The following is a 14,042-nucleotide window of genomic DNA, read 5'->3' as shown; positions in this document are numbered from 1 at the left end:
ACCCAAAGGAAACCTTTGTTTGCTTTCTATAAAACTCAGGTATTTCTGTGCAGTCTATGCTGTTACAAGGAAATGCACAGACTGAACAATTTATAAAGAACAGAAATATGGCTCATAACTTTAGACTCTAGGAAATTCAAGATTAAAGTGCTGGTAAGTTTGGGGTCAGTGCCCTGAATGTTGAGTCTTCTAGCAGGGAGGGACCCTGTATCTTCTATGGCAGAAGAACAAAGTAGCACCCACCTAGTGGCATCATAACTCAGATCTGCAGCCTATGAATGTAGAGGGTTGCATTCAAACCCTGAACTGTGTAAGTTAACTTGCCACCAACTGCTAGGTGATCCAAACTTAAGTCTTGGATACATCTTTTTAGATGAAGACGCTGTGTTACAAATTTGCTGAGAAGTTGTGGTGCAAATAGGGTAAGGATCACTCAACCGTATAGGTGACAAACAAAATAAAACAAAACAAAAAACCCACACATAAATACTCTAAAAACCCAAGGAGCAAAATGAGAAAACCAAGTGATTTGGAAAGAATCAACATGGAGGTCAAGGGAAGAAAGTTCTTGAGTTTCCATGGCCTCTCACATTGCCTGAACTTTTGTTTTGGAGGTTGTTGGCTCCTGGGGTGTTTGTTGGGTCCTTTCCTTCAAACTGCTGGAAATCATTAAGATCCACCCTGCTTTTCCCCAACATTGCCGCGGTGGTTTGGGTACACGGTTTACTTGCAGAGGGCAGCCTCACAGTGGTCCTGGTGAGCAGAAGGGCCAGGTCTAGTGGAGACAGGGCTCTAACAAGAGAAAGTACCAAGTGTTCCATCTCCACCAGATGATGCTCATGAAAAAAAACATCTTGGGACCTGTCCCTGCGACATTGACACAGCAGAGTCGGGTATGAACCCTGGCGTTGACAACCTGGTAGTCACTGTTCCCAGTATCTGTTTTTAAAATTTCCCCCAGCAAGATCCTTGAATGGAAGGGAGCAATCTTTCTCTAGTGTTGTATAAATGTGTAATTAGCCTTGTGCTTATCACCATTGGGATCATTAGGCTTGGGGGCCCAGTTTAATCTGGATTCTGCTCTCTTCTCAATGTCAGCCTGTTTCTGGACCAGTACAGAGTCAGCCTTGTTGATGCAATAAAGAGATTACTCCAGCCCACAGTAAGTATGTTTCTATTTTCTCCTGAATACTGGCTACAGAATAATTAGTCTGCACACAAAGATGGAGAGAGTAATGGAATGGCAGGATTAATGTCATGTAATACTTTAATACTTATTATGTCCAACTTCAATTGTGTCTTCTGATCTATCAGGTTCTTTCCTAATCATAAGTAGGAAACTTCTTACCCTTGGCCTTCTGATAAGGAACACTGTGGGTAGTAAAATAAATGAAACCGCTTCAAAGATAGTGTGAGATTATTTTTCATCAAAGAATTTCTGGAGTCTTTCCCTTTGATAACAATATCTTCATATTAAAGTAGAATTATGATATTGAAATTTTTCTGTTGACTTCTGTCATTTTAAATCCCTTCAGTGGTAACCTTTGTCATTGAGTATTTATTTGCTGCGTAAGAATACTTTTTTCTTTTTATTTCTGTTTATATCAAAGGGAAAAAAGGACTTCCAGATGAATCTGTGTATTAAAAGTTCTTTGCTTTAAAAGGAAGCCATTATTTACATATTATAAATATTAGGTCACAATGAAGCCAAGCATGGCATAAAATATTGTGCACATTTTTACATTTATATACCCATTTATGCCTGTGAGTAAATTACAGAGTTTGTATCCACTCTTATTTTGTTAGAGCTGTTATACTAGGCTAGGAGGTCCTGGAGACTAAACGGAGAGTTAATAGACATCTATTTAAAGTAAGAAAACGAGTTTAAAGCTCATGCATTAAAAAAAAAATCTTGTAAGTATGTAAGACTCTGTGCTGTACCACAGGAATTTAAAATAGGCTAATGGTCTTAGTGTAATCGACGATAAGAACTCGCAGTAATCTGATATGACTGCTCTGTGTGTGCGTGCGTGTGTGTGCGTGTGTGTGTGTGTGTTTTCTAAAGTTTTGTTTCTTAAGTCTTTTGTGAAAGGTCTCAGCTTGTGACCTCGGTGAGACTCATAGACTAACACCTTTCAATCTTCCTTTTATATCTTTCTCACACTGAAGGTTCCCGGAGCAATTTGATAATCGTCCATTGCCTTACACTATTGCTTTTTATTTTGTTATCTCTCTGTAGTTCTGAAACTTTAAATAGGCCTCTCGGAGGAGTAACGGCAGCGTTGTAAGTGGCAATCAATTCAATTAAATTGGCCTTCTCGATTCTGCTCGTGAAGTGGGGAGTAGGTCTGGAGGCAAGGAAGGGCATGTGCCAAGCTGCTGCTGGCTGCTGCCACACGGAAGAGGCCGCCCAAGTTGAAGGCAGCAGAAGGAATACGGAGCCTCTCCTGGGCCTCTTCATCTCCCCTGATAGCCTTGGAGGATGCCTGCAAGCATTTGCAAGACCAGGATTCTCAGGGAGGGCACGGAGATGCTCGGCTGCAAAGGCTCTATGAAAATGTCTTATACATAAACACAATACTTTCAAGGACTCCCGGATCTCACACTGCACAGACAGTACTTCACTCCTCACCAACACCCCTTCAAAGCCTATTGGTGGTAAATACTTCATTTCGCAGCAGATTTGCATGATTGACAATAGGAAACTGCCCAAGCTATGAATAGACCTAAATGCAGATTGGACTGGAATCTCTGGAGGCTCTCTGTACCGGCTGTTAAACCCTGAACCATGCTTGTCCCTGTCTGAAGTGGGGCTCCGCACAGCAGCCCCCTCTGAGTCAGGACAGCAGCCCACTGACTGACAGCCAGTCCTTAACCTTACAGCAGAGAAGCCCGGGGCCATGCCCTGGAGCAGGTGACACTTCCACATGCTCCATGCTTAGGCTGAGGCCTAACCCAGCCTGCAGCATTAGAAGTGCGAGTAGGGCTCTTACCTAGGCTCCTCATAGGATTGCTGACACTCAAGGCCACTGAGTGTTCTAGAACTATCAGAGAGGAAGTCTGAAGAATGAATAGCGTATGGACTTAATGAAACTGCCACTCAGAATCTCAGATCTGTGGAGGCAGGAGACTTGCACCCTGGGCTTCTATCCCTTAGATCCTAGCAGGGTCACATGGACTAGGCAATCAAGAATCCCAGTCAGAACTTGTGCTGGCAGACCTGAGGGTTCGTTCCCATGCAGTAGTGGGAACCCTCTCATGGCTGGTTCTTAGGACTTTCTCCACTAAGTGGACAGTTGTAGTTCAAGGCTAAGATCACATGCAATGGCTACATCACAATTAAAGCTAGGTGTAGGCTTCTTTTGAGCTGAGACAATTCCTCCATGGTTCTGTGGCCCAGGGTCTGAAGATGAAGATACTCCAAGTGTCCACAAGGAAGTAATATAGGTGCTGCACTCGTGGATCCTTAGTGTTTGGTGGGTTTCTGTAGGACACTTCAAGTTCTCAGGGTCTGAGCAAGAGTCATCACATGCTTCAAGTCCCAAAAAGATCTAGAAGAGAAGGCATTAAAACAGACCAACAAACAAGTCGGAGCTCACTAGCCACTGGACTGATAATCCTCACCTTTAAAAGGCAGCTATGGGATGTGGTGGCACATGCTTATAATCCCAGCATTCAGGAGGGAACAGGATTATGAGTTCGAGGGCAGCCTAGACTCTATGGCAAGTTCAAAGCCTGCCTAAACTAACAAGACAGTACATCTCTGTAATGACAGCTGGCTTTTGCTATTGCTCTATTAACTCGTTGAGGTTGTTATAGGAGACAGTGGTCCTAAGAAGAAATGGCAGGCTGACTGATGGTAGGCCAAGTTGTGGGGTCAGTTCCCCGCTAACGGCTCTGAAGCCTTCTGTCATGACCCATTTGCCTCCAACAGGGCGGGGCGGGGGGCGTAGGCTCCAGTTCACCCACACATATAGCAGCTCCAGGACCTATATCCCAGGGTAGGCACAGTTAGGCTTTGGAAATGGGCAGCACAGGCTCACATCTGGCCTCTGTCATTGGTGGTTTCACCCTCCAGAAACCTCAATTTCTCCCCAGTCTCTTCTCTACAAAATGAGAGAAGCCGTTTCGGTGTGGTGCAGTGCTGTGTGGCGCATGTGCGTGCCAGTCTCCTTGCGGAAGACTTAGAGACTTTCTGACTACAGCAGGGACTAGGTACAGAAGGAGCTTTCCAACCCCATTGAGAAATGCGGACAGGGAGGAAGACTATTTTCCCGCTACGGACTTCGGGGATTTCTGTGTGTAACCTGTCTGCACCTGCTACTTTCCTCTGTGGTCCCCTGTACAGCAGAACCTGACGGGTCCCAGGGGGACCGCCCACTGAATGAAGAGGACACTTTTTATACATACAGTCCAGCTAGAAAGGAAGAGAGCCAGGGCCACATCAGTGAGAGTTAAATAATTGCAACGTGAAGGTCTTGGGGTCAGGCCCTGGGAAGGAGCAAACTCTATACATGATGTGTCTTTCTTAGTTAGTAAATTTCTAACTCGACCAAATCAGCACCTGGGTGTCAGAGAGTCTAAAAACAAGTCAAACGGGCAAGGAGGCGGCCTTTCCCTGCTTTTCTCTTTTTATAATGGGGGAGTTATAAATGAAGGGAAGCAGAGAGAGAGAGCCTGGCCTCTCAGGTGGGCCCCTGGCTTGTCCCAAGGGCAATGTCAGCTCCTAAGGCTGACCTCAGAGAGTCACCACACCAGGTCCCAGATTCTACAGATAAATTAAAAAAAAAGTCATCATCCTGAAAGGCACTTTTTCTTCAACTCTAGGAAAACCACTAGTATACACAGCTGGCTTCTGTCAGAGCACTGTGAGGAACTCTCTAGGAAAAAAAAAAAAAGATATTAAAAAAAAAATCCTGTCATGAACCCCCCCAAAAAAAACCCTGAAATCAGTACATTTTACTCATCCCAAGAAGCAGCACCCCCCCACTTCTCTTTCCCCTGTTGATAAGTGGTTTCTTGTTGCTAATGATTGATGGGGTGACTGCTCATGGCTGTGTTTCCTAAAGTCGGTGACAACAGCGATGTCCTATATCAGAAGACCCAAAAGCAATTTAAAATCTGGCCATAGCAGCCTGCAAGTTGAACAGCAATGACAAACAGCAAATGACATCTGCTAATAGTCCTCTAAAGTGACTGTGTCCCAGAGGGGAGCCAGGGCTGCTAGGACTACAAGGATGCAGGCAGGACTGCAGTGCAGACAGTGCCCCAGTCAGTTGTCACCTCCCTCCCACTGTCCACAGCTCAGAAATCTCACTGTGGCCAGAGAGGTGGTTTGTCAGGTAAAAGGGCCTGTCCTGCAAGCCTGCTGACCTGAGTTCAATCCCCTGAAACCACCACGGAAAGAGAAACCCAGACAGTTGTCTTCTGACTCTGACCCCAACATGGGCACCCGCACGCATGTGCTGGAGTGTGCACACACAATAACAATAATGTAACAACAATTAATAGATAATCCTTTATGCGTCACTGTGGAATTAATGTAAGCGTCTTTAAAGCCAGGCCCTAGCAGTCACAAGATCCTGGGAGCCCTGCCTATGTCCAGGGAGCCCTGCAGTTAGAGCCGTCAGCCCCCATGTTAGAAAAGCAGTCTCTTCTTTTTGACTGACTTCCTCATCTTTTTGTTAAATCTAACACCACTGTTTACATCAGTGCAAACATCTTTTTTTTTTTTTTTTTTTTTTTAATCTCAGGGAAATTGCCATGTGTGTGGCTTCATGTGGTGACAGAAACTGTGCTGAAAGCCACTTGGGTTCCGGCCTGCTGGCCAGGTCCAAGACCCAGCAGCTCTTGGTGCAAAGCAGTTCAGCCATCCCTTGCTGACCTGCTGGTAGAAACGAGATATAACAGTAGAGAGCTTCTAGAAGGCTTTAAGGCCTTCAGAACACAGGCCCAGTCCTGGGGAGTTCTTTCCTAAGGGCCTTGGGTACTGCTTCAGCATAAGTACATATGCTGTGCTGTGCGTTTCTCTTGGAGAGCCAAGATACAAGGCAGATAGACTCTGGGTACCCAAGAATTGAAGACCTGTTTGTAAAAATGGGTTACACACGTAGAGGTCAGTGCAAAATACAAGCTGGTGCCTTTCTTATCAGTTACATGAAGCTTTTGAATTCTTGTCTTCAATAAAATATGAACTGCTCTAAGATACAGGTATGTCCAGGTAGCCCAGACAGTTGACAAGTTCAAGGCCTACCTAGACTATACAACAGTACACAGGAAGTACTCCATAACACTGGCTGGCTTTTTTGTTGTTCTACCCGCAAACGCTTACTTGGTTTCTTTTGACATTGCAACGTGAAGTTGTCTTCTACAAAATTTACACTCATGAGCTGCACCATCGAGTCCTTCTCCTCAAAAAACCCTCATAACATTTTATTTAAGTTTATGGGGTTTTATGTTGGGCTGCATTCAAAGCTGATCTGGGCCATAAGCTGCCATATGTGGACCACGGACCACAGGTTGGACAGGCCGGATGGTTTTTGTTTCATCAGATCCTTGCTACATCACCACAGTCGGCCTGGCCCTGAGCTCCAGAGCATGGAGATGTGAATAGAAAACGAGGAACACTCTAAGGCACCATAACAGAGCAGAATCACACAGGAGCCACTGGCCATTGTAACACAGCATGGCCAGGAAAGAGGTGCCAGGTGCCAGGAGAAAGCACAGGCGACTGGAGGCCTCAGAAAGTTTGCCTAAGAGGCATTTGTATGCAGCTCCAGAGGCATCAGAAGGACGTGCTGTACCTTAAAAGAAGGGGAGAGAAGTAACGTCTAGTAGAGGGAGCAAAAATGCTCACACGGGAGTATGGAAAGGCATGCCCTTTGCCTGCAGAGTGCTCTGTCTTGGGTGTGTCTGTCTACTTCGGGGCTCAGACAGAGGCCGAAAATGAAGCTAAAAAGTTGCTTTGGGGGTACCGTTATGTGAAGGTAGCTATACTGTGATGGAGAAATAGGGCTGTATCAGGTGCTAGAGAGCCACTGAGTGTTTCTGCACAGTGGCGTGGCCACCCAGAATCTGCAGAGGGAAGGATTGCAGGAAAGGAGTGTTTGAGAAAAGCCGAGTTCCTCAGGGTCCCAGCATGGACCGAGTTCTACATGTAATCATCCATTTAAGAGCTACTGACACCAAAGAAGAAAGTATGGCGTGGACGTTCACTTTCTCCATGCCTCTTGGGTGCTCAATACAGAGCTGGGAACTGAAGGGAGAGTAAGAAACACTATAACCCCACCCCCAAGGAAACCAGCAGCTGCAAAATGGTATGTGAAGAGAGGGGAGCTGTGTTGACCTGTGGAGGCAGGGAGTGAAAGTGACCGCCTGTGGAGGGGGCATCGTGTGGAGGCCAGAGGAAGTCAGCAAAGGCGGCAAAGAAGTGGGGTGTCTGACCCGGGTGCTGAGGGACGAGCAAAAGTTCACCAGGCAGATAGACAAAGTGAGGGAGGAGAAGCACTGTAGCTTAGAGGATTGTTTGCAAGGTTGCTTGCTGGCAAGGGATGCTTGAAAGAACGCATCAGCTGTAAATTAGTTCAGTCTGGCGAGAGGGCGAGGTGGGCAAGCATGGAGGGCCAGAGACAGTTGTAGATATGGGTGTGAGTCGGATCACATGGTGCTTTGTCTGCCATCCCAAGAAGTCGGGACCCATCTTAGAAGTCTTCAAACCCTGTTGAATTGGAAAGACTCTTTGGTCAAACTGTCTAGCTGGCATCCCACTTAAAGCGATGAACGTAAGTCAGGGTGTCAAGGTGTAACTCACTGCTGGAGCATGCGCCACTCACAAAGCCCTGGGTTCAAGAGCCAGCACCGAAATGAAACCACAAAGCATTAAATAGGATTTAAAAACCCTGTGCTCCCAGCCCTGGTCTCCCCTTAACCCTTCAGGTCCCCTTCAGAGCAGTTCAGAACACACTTGAAAGTAGGGGGGGACATGGTTTTGAGGCTTTGAAAGATAGTGCCAGGTGTGGTGGCACACGTCTGTAACCCCAGTACTTTGGAACATGAATACAAGGGGATGGGGTGGGGGTTGAAGCCAACTTCAGCTATGTGAGACTCTGTGAAGAAAGAGGAGAAGAGAGGAGAGGGAATGTGTAAGGAAAGGAAGAAAAGAAAAGAACACAAGGATGATGCTCTGATTGCAGGTATTCAACTGGGAACGGCTGTGACAATGGACAACACACAGGTCCTCAACTCTGCATCTGTGGGCACGGATGTGAGAGGGTCAAAGCAGTGGCTTTGATGGCTAATGCTCTGAGCATGGTAAGGTTTGGAGCCAAGGGCTACGCTCCACTACAGACAGAACAGGTTAAAGATATTTTCAGAATACTCACATGCAGAGATGAGTAGGCACCTGGAAAGATGGATGTGGCCCCTTCGCAAAGGTGAATGTGACCGTTATATACTTGGAAATTATTGACAGTTAAATGATAGTTGAAGCTGAAGACTTCAGTACAAATGCCTGGCATTATACAGAACGTGGAGAAAAAGTAGACAGAAGCCGGGGAGCCATTGACAAAGAGCTAGTGGGAGAAGAGAAGCCAGGAAAGGAGGAGGAGAGAGTGAGCGCGCGAGAGAGACAGAGAGAGAGAGAGAGGCAGGAGAAGTGAGTGAGGACTACACCTCAGAAACCAGGTAAACAAACCAAAACTAAGCCTAAACTGAGACGTGTAATTGGTATTTAATAATTGGTTACCTGGAAGAGGGAGGAGGTGAAGGCATTTTGATGGCATGGCACATTCCTTTCTTAAATAAATCTGAAGCACCCTTATTTTCCCGTGAGTGTATACTCTTTAATACCTGAGGATGGAGCGGCCTCACAGAGCAACAACAGTGGAGTTCATGCTGGAAACAGTGTCTTTGCTGGGGAATGGAACTTCTCCCTCATCTCTCCAGGGATAAGTGAAGTCCTGTGAGTTTCTGTCCACCAGCCAAATTTTACATTCAATTGAGTGTTCATTCTGAGTTCTAAAAATGATTCGGTGGCTGAATGCTTAGAAACTTGCACTTTGGTAAATTGAAAATAAGTTTTCTAAGGTAATGTGCCCATTTGAAATCTATATTGTTTTTCTTGTTTTGATTTCTTTGCAGGCTAACTTATAAGGTCTATCTATCTGGTTGGACAGACATGCCCTGCTCCCCTGGGGACACTGAGGCAAGGTGCCTTTAAAACCATATGGGGCAGAGACTGGCAACCTGATAGGGCTCCGTAGATGTCTTCGAATGGATGGGTGGTATATTATCACCCTCCAATACATTAATTCGCATCTCAGAGTATCAACATTCAAAAAAATGAAAGATACTTTAAAACTCATCACTAATTCTGGACCAGCACGACTTTCCATCTTGCTCTTTCTGTGGGTGCTGGATTGGGCAGATGCAAGTCCTCTGCAATCACTTCCAAGAGCTGTTTTCCATAAAAGGCCCTTGGAGAAAATCTTTTCAAAAGAATAAGCAATAGAATGTGGCCTTTAAACTCTCTATGACCAGTGGTTTTTTTTGGGGGGGGGGTGGATTATTTAGCATCTAGATTTAGTTTATTCTCTCAACAAATATTGACTGAGTTCCTACTGTCTACTGGGCGCCGAGGAAGTGCAGTGCACAGAGCTTCAGAAGACCCTGTTGTCATGGAGCATACAGTCCATCCAGAGGAGACAGGCAATGGCAGCGTGTGTCTGTGACAATAAGTGCTAAGAACAGGACAACAGCTGCAGCGTGGAGGAGAGGCTGGCGAGGGGAAGGGGAGCTGCTTGCTACTATTCTGGATGTGTTTGTTAGCAATAGAAGGTGAGCTGAGCCTTCAGCAGAGGGAGGATATTTAGTCAGAAAACACTCCTTAGCCTACCCACCCACTCCCAACCCACTAGTGAGTGGGATGTGGGAAGCACGCACTCTGTGAGTGCAAGCATCAGCCCAGCGAAGAATCCTGTCACCCTGAAACGCTGTGTTACGTAGCTTAGATAACAGCTGTAAAAACCAACTCCTCCATTGTAACTGTATGACAATCTCTGCAGGACAAACAACTTCCACGATCCAAAACTCTAGAACGGCAACCGGCCCTTTGGAATGACTGAAATGACCAACTCATAATCCCTCCTTTTTTTTTTTCTCCTTAAAAAAAGACTGACTTGTGCTCTCCTGCTGAGACCGTGTATCATATCTAGTTCCACATAAAAATGAATTTTTGATGCTGTTTGAAAACTGCCTGAAAATAGCAATTAATATTGGAAAAGCTGACAGAACCCTACGTATAGTGGCATGACTGGTGCCATGGTAATTACGTGTCTGCGTGTGTAGATGTCGATGTAAACACATGTGAACACGCACTTGCTGTCCAGGGCAGTGTATCAGTGTATTCATTCTCTTGCAGGTAGACGGGGTGGGGTGAGGATTCTTAGAGCACGGTTGAATAATATGGAATTTTCCCCCCATCTTATGTCTGAATCGCCTTGCTTTTCAAATTATTTTTACATTCCCTTCATTTGAGCCTCACAGCTTGCTGGAAGGAAAAACCAAAAACCAAAAAACAACAACAAAAAAAACCCCAAAAAACAAAACAAAAAAAAGGCCATACAGCTCGGATCTTCCCATTAGATGGATGAGCAAACTCAGCAGGTCGGCCACAGGTGGGGGTGGACTGCAGGATCTTGTGTGCAGAATCAGGGAATCAGACCTCACCATCTCCAGCATCCTCCCAGCTCTCTGCTGGATGCTGTGGTTCTGACTACGCAGCTGTTGGATGGTGGGGATCCATGTTTTTGAGTCCAGGATTCTTTCCGTCCCATGGTTCCTCCTGGTTTTCAGCCCCTCCACTGCTGGTTCACTCATCTGTAAGGTGCAATATCTAATCCACAAGGTGGTGGAGAAGAGTGCCGAAGGGATTAAGGGGGGTTGGGAAGCAGCTAACACGGTGGTAGCTGCCATTGTCGTCGTCATCACTGTGGCTAATAAAGAGACAAAGAAGTAGAGAGAAAGGGCGTTCATGTTGGAGTTGGAATGATGAGCTTCTAGTCAAATTTGGGTGGTGTCCCCTTGGCCAACTCTCCAACTTTCTGAGCATCCCTGTGGAACGGGCCTGAGGATACTTTCCCAGGTAGGAGACTAGAGGAGATGATGTGTGTGTTAATGGCGAGCCCATTGTCCCACACACTCTCATACCAACAGATGTCGATGGGTGTGAATGATGCCTTTCTGTCATAAGAACCTGGAATAAGTCAGGCATGGTCACTCATGCCTGCAACTACAGACCTCAGGAAGTGGAGGCAGGAGGAATGCAAATGCAGGGCTTGCCTGGACTACCATAGCAAGACTCTGCTTCAAGCAAACAAACAACAGTCAAAAAAGAAAAAAAAAACCGAACTGGACTATATCTCATAATTCCCTCAGATTTGGATGAGAGCTCTAAACATGGAATTAACAGAAGCATGTAGGTATCTGTTTTTGTTTAATGGGGAAAAAAATAAGAGTTGGAAACCTGGTCATTGTGTGTACAGGTCAGGGGAAGGGAGAGCCCACAGGGCATCCACTTATTAGTACAGGGTCATTGTGAAGTATCTTGTCACATTGGCCTTCTGAAGTCCCGTGGACATTTTATTCAGGTTCTCCTCAGGGCCACAGTCTCCTTCAGATTTTGTGACTATTTGGAAATGCCTGCCTACCTGCGTGGTACCACTGTCAGATGATGGCTGCAGAGTCGTCCTGTTACAGTATGGACTCTTCTGAGGGGTTCCACTCAAGGTGGAAACCTACATTTTGGAACCTTGTCCCAGAGCAGGAAAGTCACAGAGAAGACTAGGAACAAGACCGAAGTGTGAGAACACTTGGTGGCCACCGATCTATGACGTCTGATCTGTGTATAGGCATCGTTACCATGTGCGTGGAGCTGTGTTGTTAGGCATGAAGGAGTCACAGTCGATGGCAGCCACCCCGACACTAATGTCCATGACTTAAACCATTAGACCTGATACAGGGTACATTGTCCAGAACAGCAGCTCCTGGTCACGTTTCATTTGTTACATATATATATTATTTGGAAATAATACAACATAACATGGCTATCTGAGTGTGAAATATTCTTTTCTTTATCTGCCCTTGAAATGCTTCTCCCTGTGTGTCCTTCCCGTTTAAATGTCTCCAGAACAGTCAAGCTTCTGTACCTGAGAGGTGAGGACTACTTCGACTTCACGTCTACTGTGTTTGGTTGCCTTCCAGTTTTAAACTGTGTGAATTTCTTTTTTTAATGTTCTAGGGGAAAGCAATGGTATTCGCCCCACGTCGAGGGAATACATTCAACCAGTTTTGCAGTCTAGCTGAAAAAGCTGGTTTCTCGCTCCAAAGACATGAAAATTATGATGAACACATTTCAAACTTCCACTCCAAGGTTAGTTTTCTGCTTGTGCTAGATAACACTTTAATCCGCATTGCATTTTGAAGAGATCATGGTCGTTTTGGCAGGTAACCCAAATATTTGATTAAAGTACTCCTTAGGTGTGTTGCTTCCGACCAGCTACTTGTATCTGATTCTTTCGTGTGGTAAAGCCAGCTTTTATCTTTGCATGTCTAGGAGGATTTTACAGAAACCATTCCTGTTTACCCCTTTCTCTGAAACAAACTAATCTTTTTCATTCATAATGGACTAATTTGCAAGATGCAAGAGGAGGCGGCAGCTTAGCATGAATGAGAAACATGCATTTGTGTTCTAATGAAAAACCCTTCGGCTTTTAAGTAGGTTAAATGCTTAGCCGCACTGAAATAAATAGAAGGTGAATGTCTAATTGTATCATGTTGGACTGTAAATCTTTATCTCGGCTTGCTTTATGGCTGGGTCAGTTGACAGTTTGAGACTGTTAAATCTCATACAGAATTTCACAGTTGCGAGGTTATATGTCAGAACGAGGCGCTACAAGATTTAGGTCAAAAGCACTTATCTGAGAGTGATTTCTAAGCCTGCTTACATAAAGCAATGTTATCAGCCTTTTTATTATTTATGGGCATAGGGCAATATAGGACACCAAGAGACAAGTATTTGGTGGAAAAGTTTTTGGGAGTCTCACGTTTGCTGGTGCCTGTCACAGGGACCAGCGGGTCCTAAGGCGGGTCTAAGGAGGGACTAAGGCGGTCTCTCCTGGGATTTTGGGCTTTGCAGGCTTTACTGAGCTCATCTGCCCATGGTGGGAGGGAGACTCTGGCTCACCAGGCTTTCACAAGCCGCCACTGCAGAAAAGAGAAAACCTGACCTTCATCTTCTCCCGGGACAATGTGCACAGCATTCCTTATTGCCCCAGGACTAGTGATAGAATGTCAAAATGTGTTGGCTCCTGAAAACCTTCATGCAAAACAGATCGGATCTTCTAAACAAGAGAAAGGACCCTTGTTCTCACTTCCTTGAAATGGGTTGCCAGTCTTTGTGCCTCTAGGGCCCCCCGTTTAGCCTATGGGTGGGGGTGTAGGAGTGCATGGTGCTTTGAGAACTAAAAGTTAAATGGTATCCTCTCACTGGTGGAGTGGGACGCACGCCTTAGAATCAGGAAGCAGGAACCCAGTGGCAAGCTATTCACACCTTACCTGCTTCTCCAGGATGATGCCTTTCTGACACCCCTCCCCATCCTGTCCCCAGAACAAAAGGAATGGCTCTGAGGGGTTACCTGATGGGGAAAGTGTCTCTCCTAGCCTCTTGAGTGCCTTCAACCAAAGGAATGAGGTGGCCTTCTCTCCAGGGTCAGGCTGGGACCACAGGGAGCAGCTGATGCCACTCTGGCGTCAATGCCATCTACTTGCTCCCTAGAACAACAGATGCTTTTAGGTTCTCAGTGACAGCTCAGGAGATCGGAGGTGTGGGTCTTTCCACCAGCAGAGATGTTTGCCATTGTCCCCTGAGGCCCCTTGTCTCCTGTCTGAAACATCTGAAGTACGATGGGACAAGCAAGGCACTGGGTCCTCAGTGCCACCTCTCCTTTGTCTAGAACTTGAGTGTCAGGCTCCAGTGGCTGGCAGCC

At 45.9% G+C, this 14,042-nt stretch overlaps 1 protein-coding gene across 2 annotated transcripts in view; it reads left to right on the top strand.

Moving 5' to 3' along the window:
- Camkmt (calmodulin-lysine N-methyltransferase) overlaps nt 1-14,042 on the top strand; it is a 388,750-nt gene that overhangs the window by 370,171 nt on the left and 4,537 nt on the right. For both annotated transcript variants that reach the window (XM_087907294.1, XM_087907293.1), the window contains 2 exons: nt 1,099-1,162; nt 12,296-12,427. In XM_087907294.1, coding sequence (XP_087763420.1) covers nt 1,099-1,162; nt 12,296-12,427 — 196 coding nt within the window. The remainder of the gene's footprint in view (nt 1-1,098; nt 1,163-12,295; nt 12,428-14,042) is intronic.

Source organism: Myodes glareolus, chromosome 6 (genome assembly GCF_982192425.1).
Source record: "Myodes glareolus chromosome 6, mMyoGla1.1, whole genome shotgun sequence".
Taxonomy (NCBI): domain Eukaryota; kingdom Metazoa; phylum Chordata; class Mammalia; order Rodentia; family Cricetidae; genus Myodes; species Myodes glareolus.
The sequence above is the reverse complement of the archived record's forward strand: the minus strand, read 5'-3'. Positions and strand labels throughout refer to the sequence as shown.